This window comes from Trichosurus vulpecula, chromosome 1 (assembly GCF_011100635.1).
Source record: "Trichosurus vulpecula isolate mTriVul1 chromosome 1, mTriVul1.pri, whole genome shotgun sequence".
Classification (NCBI taxonomy): domain Eukaryota; kingdom Metazoa; phylum Chordata; class Mammalia; order Diprotodontia; family Phalangeridae; genus Trichosurus; species Trichosurus vulpecula.
In genome coordinates, this window is record NC_050573.1 from 514,689,257 (window position 1) to 514,709,999 (window position 20,743).

The following is a 20,743-nucleotide window of genomic DNA, read 5'->3' on the forward strand; positions in this document are numbered from 1 at the left end:
TAAATGCTTATTAAGTTGATTGGTTCCTTCACCCTTAAAATGATGAAATTTATCATTAATGCAAATCAAGAAGTAATTAGCTGTTCTGTTTTTAGCACAAAGAGAGTTGGGATGTTCAAATAATAGAAACTCCCACTACTACTATTGTATTACTTTTTGCCAGGCTTGTTATCCGTTTCCTGAACTTCTGATGTGTTTCTTCTTTCTGTCCACATATTCTGTAACCTACTCCAATGATGATATCTCCTTGTTTCTTCAATTAATCTTTATTCAAATGTTTACCATGCTTCTCTGCTCTGTTTCCTGGGCCTCTTCCCTTGAATACATCTTAATATGCAGTACCATCACTTTGTAATCTTTAGCAGTGCTTTCTACGTTGTTTCTGGCTATGTCATGTATGATGCATGATGTGGATCACCAGGATTAGGAAGTCAAAAAAACTCCATTATTGTTATCTAGTCAACAAATACCTGCATTGGTGTCCCAAGGCAGGAAATGAGCACCCATCACTATTCTTGTCATTCTCTCACTCTTGCTGGATGATCTGTCCTCTGGCAATCCAAATGCAAAGAACTGGAAGCTCAGCTCAGAGTGAAGGAAGACAAGAACAAGGGGCTGATGAAGGAGCTAGAGCAGACAAAAACCCTTCTCATGGTACTCAAGAACACTATGAAGGAGCAAGAGAAGAAGTACCTGGAGGAGCTGAAGCTGAAGAGCCACAAGCTGAATGAGTTGGAACAGTATATACTAGCACCATCACCTACCTCACATCATAGCTGCATGCCACCAAGAAGAAGCTGATGATGAGGTCACTGGGCATCGTACCCTCCAACACACCTGCCACTGCCAGCTACAAACCAGTTTCCCCTAAAGATAAGCTCTCAGAAACTATGAGGCACCAAATTTTAAAAAATCTCTTGGTCCTGTTGAACCTAGGATTTGAGAAGATCTACAGCATGGAGTTGGAGAGCCAGAAACTTTTATGAGAGTCACTGGATTCCATGCCTGACCCCACTCCATTTCTGCTTGGACAAGGTGCACCTCATCAAAGAAAGGCCTTTAAGTTATCCCTTCCTTTGATTTGGAATGAAACTCAAGTGACAGGCATAGCCAGGGAAAAGCCACACAAAGCACATTGGGGGAGCCCATTGGATCTGTCATGTCATACTCCCCCAGACTCAGCCTGGTGTAGAGATGCTAGCAGCAGATCAGGTTAACGGAAGCAAAGTTGTAAGTCTTGTGATCATTACTAGGAAAGAAAGTTTCACCTGCTACTTTTTTTTTTTAAGTCCAGTGCATGCCAAATTTTTTTAGAAGTGTCAAATTATTCTCCTTCCCCTTCTTCTCTCTCACCCTTTACCAAAACCAAAATATGATTGCATTCCTAATGCAGAATATGTATTTACCAAATGCTGTGGCCAAATATCTGTGTATCTGAATGCCTGCCTCTAACCCTATTCCATTTAATTAAAATGCACATTAGGATAAAAGCACAGGCCGCATTCTGCTTTATTACTCAGTATTAATGAACCCAAATAAAATTGGAACAAAATGTATAAACTTACTCATGATATCCCTTTGGAGTCTTCAGTATCTCCTGTATGTAACAGTTTATGCTACTACTGGTGGAGACTAATGTTATTTCATGACAGTCCTTTCACAGGCAGCATTGACAACAATGCAGATATATGTATACTTCAAAAGGAACTAAATAAGATTGATGTTGCTCTTCATGTCACTTTGACCCTAATGTGTGTTTATATATTTTGTTGTATTTTATTCCCAATTTTGAACATCCCAACAAACTTTATATTCTAAACTTGCTTTTTAAAAAAGCATCTCCCTGACAAACATATCCAGACAGAATGTGTTAACTCTTCTGGAATGTATCTAAGGACCATAAAAGTTATACAACACTGTTTAGAAGGCAACTGTTTTGTCTCATTCTTTTTTTTCACAGTATTTTATTTTTTCCAATTACATGTAAAGACAATTTTTAACATTTGTTTTTAAAAAATTTAATGTTCCAGATTGTCTTCTTCACCTTCCCCTTCCCTTAAAATGGTAAGCAGTTGGATATAGGTTATATATGTGCAGTCATTTAAAACATATTTCCATATTAGTCATGTTGTGAAAGAAGAAACAGACCAAAAGAAAAAAACAAGGAAAAAAAGAAAGTGAAAATAGTATGATCTGATCTACATTCAGACTCCATCGGTTCTTCTGGATGTCGATAGCATTTTTCATCATTAATCCTTTGGTATTGTATGGCTGAGAATAGCTAAATCATTCATAATTGATCATCATACAGTTTTGCTGTTACTGTATATAAGTTCTGGTCCTCTCTTCACTTTGCATCAGTTCATGTAAGTCCAGGTTTTTCTGAAGCCTGCCTGCTCATCATTTCTTATAGCACAATAGTATTCCATCACAATCATAAATAATAACTTGATTTAGTCATTCCCCAATTGATGAGCATCCCTTCTATTTCCAATTCTTTGCCACCACAAGAACTGCCATAAATACTGTTGTATAAATAGATCCCTTCCTTTCTCTCCCCCTTTTTTAATTCTCTTTGGGATACAGACCTAGTAACGGTATTGCTGGATCAATTGCCCTTTGAGCCTAGTTCCTAATTGTTCTCCAGAATAGTAAAATAGTAATACTAGTTCACAACTGCACCAGCAGAGCATTTGTATCCCAATTTTCCCACATCTTATCCAACATTTATCATTTTCCTTTTCTGTCTGAATCTGATAGGTGTGAGGTGGTACTTCCAAGTTGTTTTAATTTGCATTTCTTTAATGAATAGTGGTTAAGAGCATTTTTTCATATGGCTATAGATAGTTTTGATGTCTTTGATAACTACCTATTTATATCCTTTGACCACTTACCAATTGGGGAATGACTTGCATTTTTATAAACTTAACTCAGTTCTCTATATATTTTAGAAGTGAAGCCTTTATCAGAGACATTTTCTGTAAAAATTGCTTCCCAGCTTTCTGCTGTTCTCATCTTGCTTGCATTGGTTTTGTTTGTGCAAAACCTTTTAAATTTAATGTAATCATAATCATCCATTTTACATTTCATAATGTTCTGTCTCATTCTTTGAAAGACAAGCAACTACTTCTTCCTTATCACATTGAACTTTTCCTCCATTATGTGGCATTCTTCCACCCTCTAACCTACTGACCCACCCATTTCTCAGATGCTTTTTCTTCTTGGTTTGTACACTGAAGCCTTGCTTAAAACTGGATCTCTCCTTCCAAGTGGAGTTTAGAACCTATTTCTGCCATTCAGGGCCCTCCAAAACATGATTCCACCCTGTTTTTCCAGCCTTCTCTAATAACACACATACACACACACCCTGTGTGCTATCACACATCCCTGTGTGCTATATTTCAGCCTAACTGAATAGTTCACAGCCCCCTCAAAAGACGTATTACATTTTCATGTATTCTCACATCTATACCCTCACTCCCCATCTTTACCTGTTGAAATCCAACTCATCTTAAAAAACCAACTCCGGTGCCACATGGTTGTTACTAATAATCTTTCCTTTAAATCTCTAATAATACCTTGGTTTGTAACTTTCTACTGCAGTTAAAAGGGACTTTTGTGTATTCTTAATATCTTTGTTGGTATTTTATTCCCCCACTAAGCTGTAAGCTTCTTGAGAAATTATCTTGTCTAAAGGGGCCATGTCTCATCTAAATTTTGTACTTTCCCAGCACAGCTTACTCTACAAATAAGCTTTTAATAAATTTTAGTGCCCTACTATATCTGATTAGATGTTGTAAGTAGCTGCTTAATAAATACTTATTGCGGGATTGATATTTGTTAAAAAGAAAAATCTAAGATTAGAGGTTAGACAAATTTTCACCTCATCATGGTCCTTGTATACTTAAAATATGGCTGTGAGTACCACAACTTAGCTTGTTCTCATGGCATATTTTATCATTGTTTTAGCAGTTTATATGTGCTTTCCCGACAGCAATGCTTTCATAATTTATATAAACCCATTATTATTTTACAGTTTTGTAATTTTGTAAGAAATTCCTTTATAGAACTACTTAATGTCTAGATTACTGTGATCTTTAAGTACCTTAATCATTTTATTTTTATGTTAATTTTTAAAAATAAGAATATTCCTGACTTGTTGATCTCTTAATTTACCTTTAGTATTTTATTTAGACTCTCAAAAATTAGTATTTCAAAGGGGAAAATCCAAAGGTTTTAAATGTTTTGTTAAAAAGGGAAAGGAATGTGAATAAGTATCATTCTAAAGAAAACCATTATAAGCTCTAAGAGACAAATTTTATGTCTGATTAGATGTTATGTATTCTGTTTCTTTATAGGAATCCACCCTCAAAAGCGTACTGAGTGCCTTATGGAATTTGTCAGCACATTGCACTGAAAATAAAGCTGATATCTGTGCTGTTGATGGTGCTCTTGCATTTTTGGTTGGCACACTAACTTACCGGAGCCAAACAAATACTTTAGCCATCATTGAGAGTGGAGGTGGGATATTGCGGAATGTGTCTAGCTTGATAGCCACAAATGAGGAACACAGGTATATAGATAACTAATATGTGTATATACATGTGCATATTTCAGAATGAAGTTAAAAATTTTAATTTCATGCTCAAAATGTATATATTTATGAGCAGATATCTTATTTCAAAATGAACTTAAATAAAATTTCAATTCCTTACCCAAAATGTATATGCTTATGAGCAAATAGCTATTAATTTATTCATGCTACTACACTAACAAAAAGTATATTTATTAGTGATTATTCAAGACATGGTATTTAAAAAGAGTACAAGACTAGCAGTCAGAAGATGTAAGTTTTGCTTCTGGTCCCACCACCATTAGCTATATGACCCCGGGCAAGTCACTTAGTCTCTGTAAGCCTCAGTAACAATTAAATGAAATAATATTTTTTCATTTGCTTTGTGAACTATAAAATTTTAGGTAAACTTGTAGTCTTAGTATCACGAAAATGGTTGACTTATCCAATACTTGTTTGACTAGACATTGTAAAGTTCGAAAGGCTCATAGAACTCGGGAACATAGAATTAAATTTAGTTTTCACAAGGTGGTCTAAAGCTCCCCCCTTCAGTTCTCAAAAAGTAAGACATTTGCAACATGCAGTGTATATATAAAGAGGAAAAATATAATGATAATAACCCAAGATAGAGGGATACCTGACTCTATTAGTAAAGTTTATCAGGAGCTGAAAGGATTAATTTTATTGAGGATAATAGCTCAAATTCTTACAGCTAGTTATAATTTTATTTGACCTAACTGTTGAATATAGCCAGTTACTGAGACCGCTAGAGTATCAGAAGGGTTATTCAAACTCCAAGAGCTCCTAGAACCCTTCTGATACACACTTGGGGAAGTAAGGAGAGAAGGAGGAAGGTATAAGGAATGATATCCTTGCAGAATACAGAAACCTGGAGCCTCGCTGTTTTCTGACTTACTGCATTTGAGAGCAATGCCAAGACCAGGTTCAGCATATTCATCTGGTATGCCACTGAGGGAGCTATCTGTGCCAATAGATCTTTACCAACCAAGTCAAAAGCCCACTGACATTGGAAATGTTAGCATTCAGGAGGTTCTTATTTGTTAAGGCCAGAGAGAGTGAAAGGTCTAGAGTCAGTTTCATTAAAGTTTCTAGTTCATTTTAATTCAGATGAACCTATATGTATTCTTATAATATAGCATTTCTTTGGTACTAAAAAGAGCAGACCTACAAAATCAAGGAGATGACAGTGGGGTGCCACATCTCTGAAAAGATCAGGAATTCATGATTTAAAAATCCTCAGTCTACCTCTTTATACCCTCAGTACAACATACAAAGAGGGGTATCTGTCCATTTTCCCCACCCCTTCCAAGAAACATAAATAGCTTAGCACAGGGATGGTTCTTAACATCACTACCCCCTCCCTTTCTTTTTGTCATGATGCCTTTGGCAATGTGGTGAAGCCTGTGGACCCCTTCTAAGAATAATGTTTTTAAATGCAGAAAATAAAATATACACAAGATTACAAAGGAAACCAATTACATCTAAATATAACTTTAAAAATACTTTTAAAAACAAGTCCACACTCCCCAGGTTAAGAACCCCTGGCTTACCCTGTGTACAAAAATACTTTTTTTTTCAATGACCAAGATATCCTACTTAAATTTGAAAGTAGTGTTATCTGTGAATATAGTAACTATATCTACTCACTTTTAAAAACAAGAAAAATGGACTTTGGGGAAATGAGGTAAAATGGTAGAACAGAATTTTTATATTGACCTACTCATTTCTTTCAGTCTTTCTAGTCAAGATTATTTTAAAAGATAGCTTTAGGAAAAAAAGAAAGCAGCAACTGAAGATTGTGGGATGTTTTTGGAATTCAAAGATTAATTGGCTTATTATGAAGTAATCTTAATGTCATTCGTTAAAAGCGCTAAGAGGCCCAAACTCAAAATTTTGAACATATTGGTTAACATGTACTATTCAAATTGACCTTAATAATTTTTGCTTTATTGTTTTCTTTTTATTTTAGGCAAATCTTGAGAGAAAACAGTTGCTTACAGACCTTGTTACAGCACTTGAAGTCTCATAGTTTGACAATAGTTAGCAATGCATGTGGAACTTTGTGGAATCTCTCAGCAAGAAACACTAAAGATCAAGAAGCATTATGGGACATGGGGGCAGTTAGTATGCTTAAGAACCTAATTCACTCAAAGCACAAAATGATTGCTATGGGCAGTGCTGCAGCATTGAGGAACCTTATGGCAAACAGACCTGCAAAGTATAAGGATGCCAATATTATGTCTCCTGGTTCAAGCTTGCCATCCCTTCATGTCAGAAAGCAAAAAGCACTAGAAGCAGAATTAGATGCTCAGCATTTATCTGAGACTTTTGACAATATTGACAATTTAAGTCCCAAGACATCTCATCGTAATAAACAGAGACATAAACAAAATTTATATAGTGAATATGCTTTTGATATTAATCGTCATGAGGACAGTAGGTCAGACAATTTTAATACTGGAAATATGACTGTACTTTCACCATATTTGAATACTACAGTGTTGCCAGGATCCTCTTCATCAAGGACAAGTTTGGAAAGCTCTCGATCTGAAAAAGACCGGAGCTTGGACAGAGAACGAGGAATTGGACTAAGCACCTTTCATCCAGCAACAGAAAATTCTGGAAATTCTTCAAAGCGAATAGGATTGCAGCTCTCTACTGCTACAGCCCAGATTGCTAAAGTCATGGAAGAAGTATCAGGAATTCATGCACAAGAAGATCAGGGTTCAGGATCTACAACAGAATTACACTGCATAACAGAAGAGAGGAGCACATTGAGAAGAGCATCTGCTGCCCATGCACATTCAAACACTTATAACTTTCCCAAATCAGATAATTCAAACAGAACTTGTCCTATGCCTTATGCCAAAATGGAATATAAGAGATCTTCAAATGATAGTTTAAATAGTGTTAGTAGCAGTGATGGCTATGGTAAAAGAGGTCAAATGAAACCCTCTATTGAATCCTATTCTGGGGATGATGAAAGTAAATTTTGTAGTTATGGGCAGTATCCAGCTGATTTAGCTCATAAAATTCATAGTGCAAATCATATGGATGATAATGATGAAGAATTAGATACCCCAATAAATTATAGCCTTAAATATTCAGATGAACAGTTAAATTCTGGAAGACAAAGTCCTTCACAGAATGAAAGATGGGCAAGGCCAAAACATATAATAGAAGACGAAATCAAACAAAATGAACAGAGACAGTCACGGGGTCAAAACACAGCCTTTTCTGCTTATAGTGAAAGCACTGATGACAAGCATATCAAGTTTCAGTCACGTTTTGGACAACAAGAATGTGTTTCTCCATATAGATCAAGGGGGGCCAGTGGATCAGAACAGAATCGAGTTAGTTCAAATCATGGACTTAATCAGAAAGTTAACCAGTCTTTGTGTCATGAAGATGATTATGATGAAGATAAACCAACCAACTACAGTGAACGTTATTCTGAAGAGGAACAGCATGAAGAAGAAGACAGACCAACAAATTATAGCATGAAATATAACGAAGAAGAACATCATGTGGATCAGCCTATTGATTATAGTTTAAAATATGCAGCAGATATTACTCCCTCCTCACAGAAGCAATCTTTTTCATTCTCAAAGAGTTCATCTGTACAAAGTAATAAAACAGATCACATCTCTTCAAGTGGTGGGAATACATCAACTACTTCAGCTAGTACCAAAAGGCAGAATCAACTTCATCCAAGTTCAGCACAGAATAGAAGTGGTCAGACTCAGAAGAATGCCTCTTGTAAAGCTTCTTCTATTAACCAGGAAACAATACAGACTTACTGTGTGGAAGATACACCAATATGTTTTTCACGATGTAGTTCATTATCTTCTTTGTCATCTGCTGAAGATGAAATAGGACGGGATCAGACAACCCGTGGGACAGAGACTACTAATAATTTACAGATAGCAGAACTGAAAGAAAACAGTGGAAGTGTCTCAACTGATGATACAATAAGTGAAGTTCCATCAACATCACAACATATTCGAACCAAAGCCAACAGACTCCAAACTGCTAGTTTATCTCCTTCAGACTCAGCCAGACATAAAGCTGTTGAATTTTCTTCAGGTGCCAAATCTCCAGCAAAAAGTGGTGCTCAGACACCTAAAAGTCCACCGGAGCATTATGTTCAAGAGACTCCACTTATGTTTAGCAGATGTACCTCTGTCAGTTCACTAGATAGTTTTGAGAGTCGTTCAATTGCAAGTTCTGTCCAAAGTGAACCCTGCAGTGGAATGGTAAGTGGCATCATAAGCCCTAGTGACCTTCCAGATAGTCCTGGACAAACCATGCCACCAAGTAGAAGTAAAACCCCACCTCCTCCTCAAGCCGTACAAACTAAGAGAGAGGTGACGAAAAGTAAAATACCAAACACTGAAAAGAGAGAAAGTGGACCTAGGCAAGCCGCTGTAAATGCTGCAGTTCAGAGAGTCCAGGTGCTACCTGATGCTGACACCTTGTTACATTTTGCTACAGAAAGTACTCCTGATGGATTTTCTTGTTCATCTAGTTTAAGTGCTCTCAGCCTTGATGAACCTTTTATACAGAAAGATGTGGAATTAAGAATAATGCCTCCTGTACAAGAAAATGACCATGGAAATGAAACAGAGCCTGAGCAGCTAGAAGATATAAATGAAAACAAGGAGAAAAAGGCAGAGAAACCTACTGAATCTGAGAAAGATATATTGGAGGACTCTGATGATGATGATATTGAAATATTAGAAGAATGTATTATTTCTGCTATGCCAACGAAATCTTCACATAAAGCCAAAAAGCCCTCACAAGCTGCTTCAAAAATACCTCCACCAGTGGCCAGGAAACCAAGTCAACTGCCTGTATACAAACTTCTTCCTTCACAAAACAGGTTGCAAGCTCAAAAACATGTTAGTTTTACTCCTGGAGATGATATGCCACGGGTATATTGTGTAGAAGGCACACCTATAAACTTTTCCACAGCTACATCTCTAAGTGATCTCACAATAGAATCACCTCCAAATGAGTTGGCTGTTGTTGAAAGTACTGGTACAGGGGCACAATTAGGAGAGTTCGAAAAAAGAGATACCATTCCTACAGAAGGCAGAAGTACAGATGACATTCAAACAGGAAAAATTCCAAATGTAACTACCTCTGCATTAGATGACAACAAAACAGAGGAAGGTGAAATCCTTGCTGAGTGCATTAATTCAGCTATGCCTAAAGGAAAGAGTCACAAGCCTCTCCGTGTGAAGAAGATAATGGATCAGATTCAACAAGCATCAGCATCTTCATCTGGAAATAATAAAAGCCCAGTAGACAGTGAGAAAAAGAAACCTACATCACCAGTAAAGCCAATGCCACAAAGCGTTGAATATAGAACTCGTATTAGAAAAAATACAGAATCAAAAAATCTGAATGTTGAAAGATCTTACACAGATAACAAGGATTCAAAGAAACTAAACTTGAAAAACAATCCAAGAGACTTTATTGATAAGCTTCCAAATAATGAAGAACGTGTGAGAGGAAGCTTTACTTTTGATTCTCCACATCACTATACGCCTATTGAGGGAACTCCTTACTGTTTCTCACGAAATGATTCTTTGAGTTCTCTTGACTTTGATGATGATGATGTTGACCTTTCCAGGGAAAAGGCAGAGTTGAAAGGAAAAGAAGCTAAGGAAACAGAAGCTAAAGTTAATAACCAAATAGAGCTAACATCAAACCAACAGTCGAGTAATAGAACACAGATTTGTACAAAACAACCAACAGAGCGAAGTCAATCTAAACCCTTGCTTCAGAAGCAGTCCACTTTTCCCCAGTCATCCAAAGATGTGCCAGACAGAGGAGCAGCTACAGATGAAAAGTTACAGAATTTTGCAATTGAAAATACCCCAGTCTGTTTTTCTCGAAATTCATCTCTGAGTTCTCTCAGTGACATTGACCAGGAAAATAACAATAACAAAGAAAGTGAACCTACTAAACAGACTGAGCCACCTGACTCACAGGTAGAACCAAATAGACCTCAGACATCAGGTTATGCTCCTAAGTCATTCCATGTTGAAGATACCCCAGTGTGTTTTTCACGAAACAGTTCACTTAGTTCTCTTAGCATAGATTCTGAAGATGACCTTTTGCAGGAATGCATCAGTTCTGCAATGCCAAAAAAGAAAAGGCCATCAAGGTTCAAAGGTGATGATGAAAAGCCTAGTCCTCGAAACATGGATGGTATATTAGCAGAAGATTTGACATTAGATTTGAGAGATATACAGAGACCAGATTCAGAGCATGGTTTTTCTCCTGATTCAGAGAACTTTGATTGGAAAGCTATTCAAGAAGGTGCAAATTCTATAGTGAGTAGTTTACATCAAGCTGCTGCTGCTGCTTGTTTGTCTAGACAAGCTTCATCTGATTCTGATTCCATTCTTTCACTAAAATCAGGTATTTCTCTAGGATCACCATTTCATCTTACGCCTGATCAAGAGGAGAAACCCTTTACAAGTAATAAAGGCCCACGAATTCTAAAGCCTGGGGAGAAAAGTACATTAGAAACTAAAAAAATAGAGTCTGAAAATAAAGGAATCAAAGGAGGAAAGAAAGTTTATAAAAGTTTGATCACTGGAAAAGTTCGTTCTAATTCAGAGGTTTCAAGTCAGTTGAAACAACCCCTGCAAACAAATATGCCTTCAATTTCTCGAGGAAGGACGATGATTCACATTCCAGGAATCCGAAATAGTTCTTCAAGTACAAGTCCAGTTTCCAAAAAGGGCCCATCGCTCAAAACCCCAGCTTCCAAAAGCCCCAGTGAGGGTCCAGCATCTAGTACTTCTCCTAGGGGAACTAAGCCATCAGTGAAATCGGAATTAAGTCCTTTGACCAGGCAGACATCTCAACCAGGTGGTTCAAGTAAGGGACCTTCTAGATCAGGATCTAGAGATTCAACTCCTTCAAGACCATCTCAGCAACCATTGAGTAGACCTATGCAGTCCCCAGGACGAAACTCAATTTCTCCTGGTAGAAATGGAATAAGTCCTCCTAACAAATTATCTCAACTGCCACGGACATCATCCCCCAGTACTGCTTCAACTAAGTCCTCAGGTTCAGGGAAAATGTCATATACATCTCCAGGAAGACAGATGAGCCAGCAAAACCTTAATAAGCAAACAGGTTTATCCAAGAATGCCAGTAATATACCCAGAAGTGAATCTGCCTCCAAAGGACTAAATCAGATAACTAACAGCAATGGAACTAATAAAAAAGTTGAACTTTCTAGAATGTCTTCAACCAAATCTAGTGGAAGTGAATCTGACAGATCAGAAAGACCTGTTTTAGTGCGTCAGTCAACTTTCATCAAAGAAACTCCAAGCCCAACACTAAGGAGAAAATTGGAAGAATCTGCATCATTTGAATCTTTGTCTTCATCTTCTAGACCAGATTCTCCTACTAGATCCCAGGTACAGACTCCAGTTTTAAGTCCATCCCTTCCTGATATGTCTTTATCCACACATTCATCTATTCAGACTGGTGGTTGGCGAAAACTCCCACCTAATCTTAATCCTTCTATAGAGTTTAATGATGGAAGATCAACAAAGCGCCATGATATAGCTCGCTCCCACTCTGAGAGTCCTTCTAGACTTCCAATTAATAGGTCAGGAACTTGGAAGCGTGAGCATAGTAAGCATTCATCATCACTTCCTCGTGTAAGCACTTGGAGAAGAACTGGAAGTTCCTCCTCAATTCTCTCTGCTTCATCAGAATCCAGTGAAAAGGCAAAAAGTGAAGATGAAAAACATGTGAGCTCATTTCTGGGAACAAAACAGACTAAAGAAAACCAAGGACCAGCAAAAGGAACTTGGAGAAAAATAAAAGAAAATGAAATGACTCCCATAAGTTGTGTTTCCCAGGTTACTTCCTCAGGTGCTACAAATGGTGCAGATTCAAAGACTTTAATTTATCAAATGGCACCTGCTGTCTCCAAGACAGAAGATGTATGGGTAAGAATTGAGGACTGTCCCATTAATAACCCTAGATCAGGAAGATCTCCTACTGGAAATACACCCCCGGTGATTGACACTGTTTCAGAGAAGGTTAATTCTAGTAATAAAGATCCAAAAGATAATCAGGGAAAACCAAATGGGGGTAATGGCAGCAGTGCTCCTGCTCGCACTGTAGGCTTAGAAAACCGTCTGAATTCTTTCATTCAGATAGATAGCCCAGACAAAAAGGCTACTGAGACAAAATCGGGACAAGGCAATCTTGCCCCTACTCCAGAGACTAGTGAAAGTTCTATTGCTGAGCGTACACCATTTAGTTCTACTAACTCAAGCAAGCACAGTTCACCTAGTGGAACTGTTGCTGCCAGGGTAACTCCTTTCAATTACAATCCAAGTCCTAGGAAAAGCAGTGCAGATAGCAGTTCAGCCCGCCCATCACAGATCCCCACACCAGTAAATAACAGCACAAAAAAACGAGATTCAAAAACTGAAAATACAGAATCTAGTGGAGCTCAAAGCCCTAAACGCCATTCTGGATCTTACCTGGTAACTTCTGTTTAAAAGAGCTAAAAGGTGAAACAAAGAAAATTATGTATTATTTACAACCCTTATGTAGAAATTGTGTTTCAAATGAAACTTTAAAAAATAAGAATTTTTTGTAAATAGATTGATTCTTGCTAGAGGGTCTTTGTTCTGGAAGCCATATTTAATAGTATACTTTGTCTTCACTGGTCATATTTTGGAGGACACTTGATAGTTTAGAGGAAAATTGGTAAAGCAAGTATATTTGTACAGTATGTTTTACATGTATTTAAGTAGCATCCCATACAATGATCCTTTAATTATTGCTTGTCTTAAAATAATGAACACTACAGATAGAGGGTACAATATATTGCTGTGTATCAATCAGTTCTAGATTATAAAATGACTAAACTTACATCAGGGAGAAATTGGTATTATTTATGCAAAAAAAACAAAACTCAGTATACTCAAGCGTCCATCTAATCCAAAAATTAATCATGTGACTGTGAAATTCACAGTAATATGGTTCCGAATGAACAAATTTTCCCAGCTTGCTCTTCTGCATGAATGAAACTGATGGTTCAATTTCTGAAGTAATGATTAACAGTTCTGTGGTCACATAATGTGCATAGATAGCTATGGTGTAAAAATTTACACTAGTTTGTGCTCTTAAAAAAAAGGAAATGTGTAACAATAAAACCTTGAATGAAATTATTTTACCTGAATTAGATTTTATCTGAAAGTAGGTAGAATTAATTTTTGCTATGCTGTAACTTGTTGTATATTCTGGTATTTGAGGTGAGATGGCTGCTCTTTTATTAATGAGACATGGGTTATGTCTCAACAGAAACTAAATGAACAATTTAGAATAAATTATTGCTGTATGTAAACTGTGTGTTACTGAAATCTGTATTTGAAGGGTCTTATTTCACATTTGCTTAATCATTTTAAAAGCTTATATGCAGTTTCTTCAAGCCCTATGCATTTAGAGTAAAAATTCTGCTGTAATAAAGCAGCTTGTTGAAGAAAGCTGTATAGATTATGCAGTGGCACTTATTCCTCGGTTTACTACGTTCCTTTGTATGATAAGATTTGAAAGTATCTACCAATGTTTCTTGCTGTTTAATAGTTTCCATTTTTACTGTTTTCTGAAAGGTAATCTTTCATTATGAAGAATCTCTCACTTAAAATAAATTCACTTAGTAGAATTCTGAATTTAAAGAATTCATTAATTTGGTCACACATTTACTCTTAAGAAACAATACTTTCCAAACAATAGAACTTGATTGAACGAGAAATGATCACTGGGCGTCATTTCAGAATTATTTGTGTGTAGAGTCAAATCATTGAGTGGAAAGTTAAATCATTGATTACGAAGAGGAACAGTCAGAATCATGACCAGATTAGAAGAAAGGATAAAATGAGATACCTTGTGTACAGTTAGAAGAGTAGCTAACATTTATATAGCACTCACTGTGTACCAGGTGCTATGCTGAGGGCTTTATAATTACTTACTCATTTGATCCTCACAAACACTATGAGAAGTAGGTGCGGTAATCATCCCTATTTTACAGATGAGGAAACTGAGGCAAACAGGTTAGGTGACTTTACTAGAGTCATACTGCTAGTGAGTATCTGAGACCAAATGTGAACTTGTGTTCCAGACTCCAAGCCTAGCACAGCACTCTCTCTAGTGCACTACCTAGCTGTCCAGTTAGAAAAAACCTCAACCTATTCATACAATCTGTAAACACTGAAAAAATAAGATACAAATAAATCATTATTTTAATGTTTTATTAGTATATTTTTACTCTCTAACCACTTCTAAATAGTCCTTTCATAGTACCTTATGGGGGCGGGGGGGAACTGACAGTGCTAACTGTAAAACTCTATACAGTGACTGTATATAACATTCTGCATTTTTCTCCATACAAAAGGAATTCCATTGCCGTAATCTTAGTGAAGTTTAACTATTTGTAAAATAGTTCAAATGAGACTGAAACTCCATAAGTCACTATAACCAGCAAATACTTGTTTTTGTTTTGTTTTGTTTTTTTTTATTAAACAGAGGCACAGTGGCTAAGGGCAATCTGGTTTAGAGTCCAATCCCATTTGTACAATGTTTGGATGGAGTTGATAAAATCACAATCACTATACCCTAAAAAGCAATTGAAAAGCAGAAAAGGAAGCTAAGCCTGCAGAAAGTCTAGTGTGAGACCCAACTGCATACATAGGTTAAACTGGAAGGATAACAAATAGACATGAAATGGGAAAAATTTGCCAGTTTGCTAAATGATCATTGATGACTAAAGTACCACATTTGGACTCTGCCACCAGAAATAGACATGTTAATTTAAGAAATGAATTCAGGAAGAATAACGAAATCCATGCTGGCAATTGAAACAGTTTTGAAGGTAGGTAGGGATTAATTTTTAAAATCCCTCAAAGGAGGGAAAGGTCACAGAAGAATTGAAAAGGTATCACCAATTTTTTTAGGTGTCAAAAAAACACAAGTAACTAACAACCATATACCTTTCTTAATTCTATAACATCATTTAAAATGTTGTACACATATCTAGTGAGTCCCTAATGACAGCATTAGGAGGGGAACAGATAGACTGTTGTGGCCAGTTTTTCTACAGCAAATCATATCTTCACACATACTGTGAAAATGCAAGATCCTGCTGTGTGCAGATTACAAATAAGCATTCAGTTTAGTAGGGTAAAACACAGCTTGAAAGGTTTTTGATTATTTGATCAAGCAAGCATTTATCCAAATATGGTATACCATGCACTGTGCTAAGTGCTGCGCATACAAATAAGGACAAGCACATGTTCCTTGCTCTCAAAAAGCTCACATTTTAATGGGTGAGACAACTAATTTTTATAGCAATTTACGGTTTACGAAATGCTTTATAAATGTCTCATTCTATCCTCAAAACCGTGGGAGATAGGAGACTGAAACAGACAAAAAGATTGTGTCTTGACCACAGCTAGTAAGGTTCTGAGGCCAGATTTGAGCTCGGATCTTCCTGACTCCAAGTTCAGCCCTCTATCCACTTCAACACCTAGTTGGAGTCATTTGTACATTATATACAGCAACTATTTACATAAAAGATTTATAGACTGTAAATGGGAGTTTAAAAGGGGAAAGTACTGCAGGAGAAAAGGAAACCAGCAACGACTTCCTGAAGAATAGGATTTGAACTAAGTTTTCAAGGGAGCTAGTAGGCAAAGGTGAAGGCAAGTGTTCCAACCATAGGGAACAGGCAGTGAAAAAGCACAGAGATGGAGTATCCTATATGATGAATAGTAAGGAGGTCATTATTGTTGGATCAAAGAGTCCATAGCAGAGAGTAAAGTCTAAGAGGACTCAAAAGGTAGGGGACAGATTTGGCTTTGAAAGCTGAACAGAATTTTATATGTGATCCTAGAGGTAATAAAGCCTTTGGAGTTATTGAGGATGGAATTGATGGCCAGAACTGTGTTTGAAGATAATCACTTTGGCAGCTAAGTGGGGTAAGGTTTGAGGCAGGGAGAAGGCTATTGTAATGTTCCAGGTGAGAAGTGATGAGGGCCAGGACTAAAGTACTGTCTCTGTGAATGAAGAAAAGAGTAAGTATGTGAAAGATGTTTGCAAGGTAGAAACGAAAAGACTACAGCAGAATAGATGTATGGAAGTAAGAGTGAGGAGTCATAGATGACTTCAAGGTTTTGATCCTGGGTAAGTGGGAGGGTGGTGGTGGTCTTGACTCTAATAGGGCAATTTGGAAGAGGGGAGGGTTTATGGAAAAAGATGTTGTTTGGGGCATGTCTACAAGGCAGTTGGAAATGCGAGGCTGGGACTCGGGAACAAGTTTAGGGCTGGTGAGATCTGGGAATCATCTAACAGGGTAATGATCATTGAATCCATGGAAGCTGATGACATCTAGCAAAATGATACAGAGGGAGAAGAAGGCCCAAGGCAGAGCCTTGGGGGATACCCATAGTTAGCAGGGGTGTATGATATGGAAGAAGAGCCACATAGTACTAGAACAATCATACAATTAGGAGGTAAAACCAGGAGGAAGCTGTGTCATGGAAATTAAAGGGGAGAGAAGGTCCAGAAGAGGGTGATGGACAGTGTCAAGAGCTGCAGAAAGGTTAAAAAGGTTGATAATTGTGAGAAGGCTATTAGAATTGGCAATTTGGAGATCATTGATACAGACTAGAATCAACTGTGTAGAGTCAATTCACATTTGTTAAGCACCTGCTATGTTCCCAAGCACTAGGAATACAAAGGCAAAAGACAGCCCCTGTACTCTGTGGTTATAGTGTAATTACAGCGACAACATGCCAACTATGTAAAAAACAAGATGTATAAAAGATAAATTAGAAATAACCAGTATAGGGAAAACTCTAGCAAAGGGGGGTCAGGAAAGACTTGTAGAAGATGGGATTTTATCTGGGGCTTGAAGGAAGCCAGAAAGTGGAAATGAGGCGGGCATAGGGAGCATACAGCCAGTGAAAATGCTTGAAGTCTGGAGATAAAATGTCTCATGAGGAATCAATAGGAGGCCACTGTCGCTAAATTGAAAGCTATGGGGATGGGGGGACATTTGGTGTAAGAAGACTGAAAAAGCAGGAAGGGGGTCAGTTTGTGAAGGGCTTTGAATGCCAAACAGGATTTTATATCCTCTCTGCACTTTCAGTTGAGTCCTCCTTGCCAAGACAAACCCCTCAAGGTTATAGGAAGCCATTGGCATTTATTGAGTTGGGTGAGGGAGATATGGTCAGATCTGTGCTTTATGAAGATTAATTTGACAACAGTGGAGGATGGAAAGAGGGAGAGCAACCAGTAGGCTGTTACAACAGTTCAGCACGAGGTAATGAGAGCCTGAACCAGGGTGGTAGCAGTGTCAGAGGGGAGAAGAGGGCATATGCAAGAGATGTTATAGAAATAAAATCAACAGACCTTGGCAGCAAATTGGATGTGGGAAGTAAAAGAAAGAACAGTCAAAGATGACATCTCTGTTTTGAGCCTGGATGGTTGGAGTATGGTGGCACCCTTGACTGTAATAGGGAAGTTTAGAAGGGTTGGAGGGTTTGAGGAGAAAGATAATAAATTTAGTTTTGGACATGTTGAGTTTAAGATGTCTAGTGGACATTTAGTTCCATATGTCTAATGGGCAGTTGAATTCTGGAGTTGGGGTAGATTAAGGCTGACTGAATAAGCAGATCTGAGAATCATCAGCAATTGAAAAAATGGGAGCTAATAAGATCACCAAGGGAAATACAGAGCAGGGGTCTTCTGCAGGGGCCTTCTAGATCCTTAAGTGCCGCCTTTTGACTGAATCCAAATTTTACCTAACAAGTCCTTTTAATAAATAATAAAAATAATAATAAATTTGTTCTGTAAAATTTGGATTCAGTCAAAAGGCGGCACTTAAGGATCTAGAAGGTCACATGTGGCTTCAAGGCTGCAGGTCCCCCACCCCTGGTATAGAAGGAGAAGAAAAGAGGGCCCAAAACAGAGCTCTGGGGGACACTCACGTTTAGCATACATGACATGGATAATGGTCCAGTGAAAGGAGACTGAGGAGTAGACAGACTGGTAGAGAACTAGGACAGAATGTCAGGGACACCTAGAAAAAAAGAAGGTTTTGAGGAGAAGAAAATACTCAACTTCAGAAAGGTCAAAAAGGAAGAGGATGGTGGGGGGAGGGTCATTAGATTTAGCAATTAAGAGATTATTGATAACTTTGGAAAGAAGTCAGACTATAAGAGTTAAAAAGAATGAGAGGAAAGAAAATTGAAGGAACCTATTGTAGATGGCCTTCTCAAAGAGTTTACCCACAAAAGGGAAAAGCCGTATGAAACAGTAACTAGTGCAGTGAATAGGGTTTTTGAGGATGGGAGAGACAGGCATGTTTGTAGGCAGGAGGCAAGGGGCCGTTGAAGATTAGTGAGAATGAGAATGATGAGGAGGGCAATCTTCTGGAGAAGAAGGGCTGGAATGAGATCCCTTGTCAATATTGAGGGTTTTGTCTTGGCAAAGAGAAGGACTACCATGAAACGAGTGAAGGAGGTGATAGTGGTAGGAGGCCCCTGATTGATATGAGATGAGGTGGAGAGAAGAGGAAGCTCTCAGTGAATGGCCTCAATTTTTTTTTCAGTGCAATATGAGACAAGGCTCTCGACTGAAAGAGTGTGGAGATGAGGAGTCACAGAAGGCTTAAGAAGAAATGAAAAGGTTTTGAAGAACCATGGTGTAGGTCAGAAGCAAGATTTCATGTGGTTTAGAATTGAGTGAAAGGAGAGGAATTGGAGGGACAAAGTAGAGATGACTTTCTCAAAAGAGTCCACCTGAGAAGGGAAGGAGAAATATAGCCTGAATGGTGGGATCAAATGAATTTTTTTTCCTTAGGATGGGGGAGACATGCATGTTTGGAGGCAGCAGGGATGGAGCCAATTGATAAGAGATTGAAGCGTAGCTGGAAAATGGGCATGATGGAGGGTCAGTCTACTAGAGAAGAAGGGATCAGATCAAGAGTGCATGTAAAAGACTTCAGTTTTTAAAAAATGAGGCAACTCTATTGAGGAAATAGAAAAAGATCACCTTAATGAAGTACAGGTTCAGTTTAAATTATAGTGACATAAATTTGTAGTGGTCACAGCACAGTTTTGTAATTTTCTCTTCAGCAGCATTTTGAATAAAAGAGAAGGTGGCAGATATTGGGAGTAATTTGAGGCTGGGCTTAGGCAAGGTATTATTAGAAATAGGACAAGGGGGCAAAGGATTCTAGTGTAGAATATGGAGTTGAACTGGTTCACCAAGGGGTCAAAATAGGGAAGGGATTACAATAGCCAGTTCAGAGATGATGGCCTGGAAAGGAAAGATTGGAAGTTACAGTGAGGAGGGACAGGGCTAGGGGTCATAAGACATAGTAAAAGATGGAATAAAAGATCATAAAGGAATTTGGAATTCATGAACATAGAAGTGGAACACATGGGTGATGGCAAGATCAAAGATGTGGCTGTTTTCTTCCAATTGGACCCTTGGGACAGTGTCCACTTTTGCCTTAGTTGTTTCTGCTATAATAATATCAATATAGTGTCAGTCAAGTTGCATCCCACCTATTGGTGGCAAATGGCAGGATTATTAACATATCTTTGAGGCAAGACAGTAAAGGTGCACTGTATTCACTGCCAAGTAAAATCAAATTGGCTTGGTCAGACTTCCTTAAGAGGAGTAGGGCATTAACCATTTCTGCCACAGCATATCATTCACCAGGTGTGGCCCCCAGAGTTTCAATCACAGCCACTATGATCTGGCACAGCCAGGGCAGAGGTGTCTACAACTTCGCTTAGCACCCAATAGTCAATAGTTAGCAAGGGCCATAGCTTTTATGATTGGCTACACCGGACTGATGAAATGAGAGACAGTCTGGAGTATGACTCCAGAATCTAATTGTTTGTTTGTTTGTTTGTTTTTATTAAGGCTATGATCCTCTCTCTGCCTGGAATTTTATACTTCTTGAATGGAACCTCTTTGGTGGGGAAAGGCAACTGGGGTTGAAGAATTATAAACTGCTACCTGCCCCACAGCTAGTAGGCACTAGGCAATGATGGTGGACTGTGGCTATCTGGCCTGTCAATCTGT

At 37.9% G+C, this 20,743-nt stretch overlaps 1 protein-coding gene across 3 annotated transcripts in view; it reads left to right on the forward strand.

Moving 5' to 3' along the window:
* APC (APC regulator of WNT signaling pathway) overlaps positions 1-14,325 on the forward strand; it is a 135,649-nt gene extending 121,324 nt beyond the window's left edge. For all 3 annotated transcript variants that reach the window (XM_036740971.1, XM_036740969.1, XM_036740970.1), the window contains 2 exons: positions 4,359-4,573; positions 6,564-14,325. In XM_036740971.1, coding sequence (XP_036596866.1) covers positions 4,359-4,573; positions 6,564-13,140 — 6,792 coding nt within the window. In that variant the 3' untranslated portion in view covers positions 13,141-14,325. The remainder of the gene's footprint in view (positions 1-4,358; positions 4,574-6,563) is intronic.
* The last annotated feature ends 6,418 nt before the right edge of the window (positions 14,326-20,743 follow it).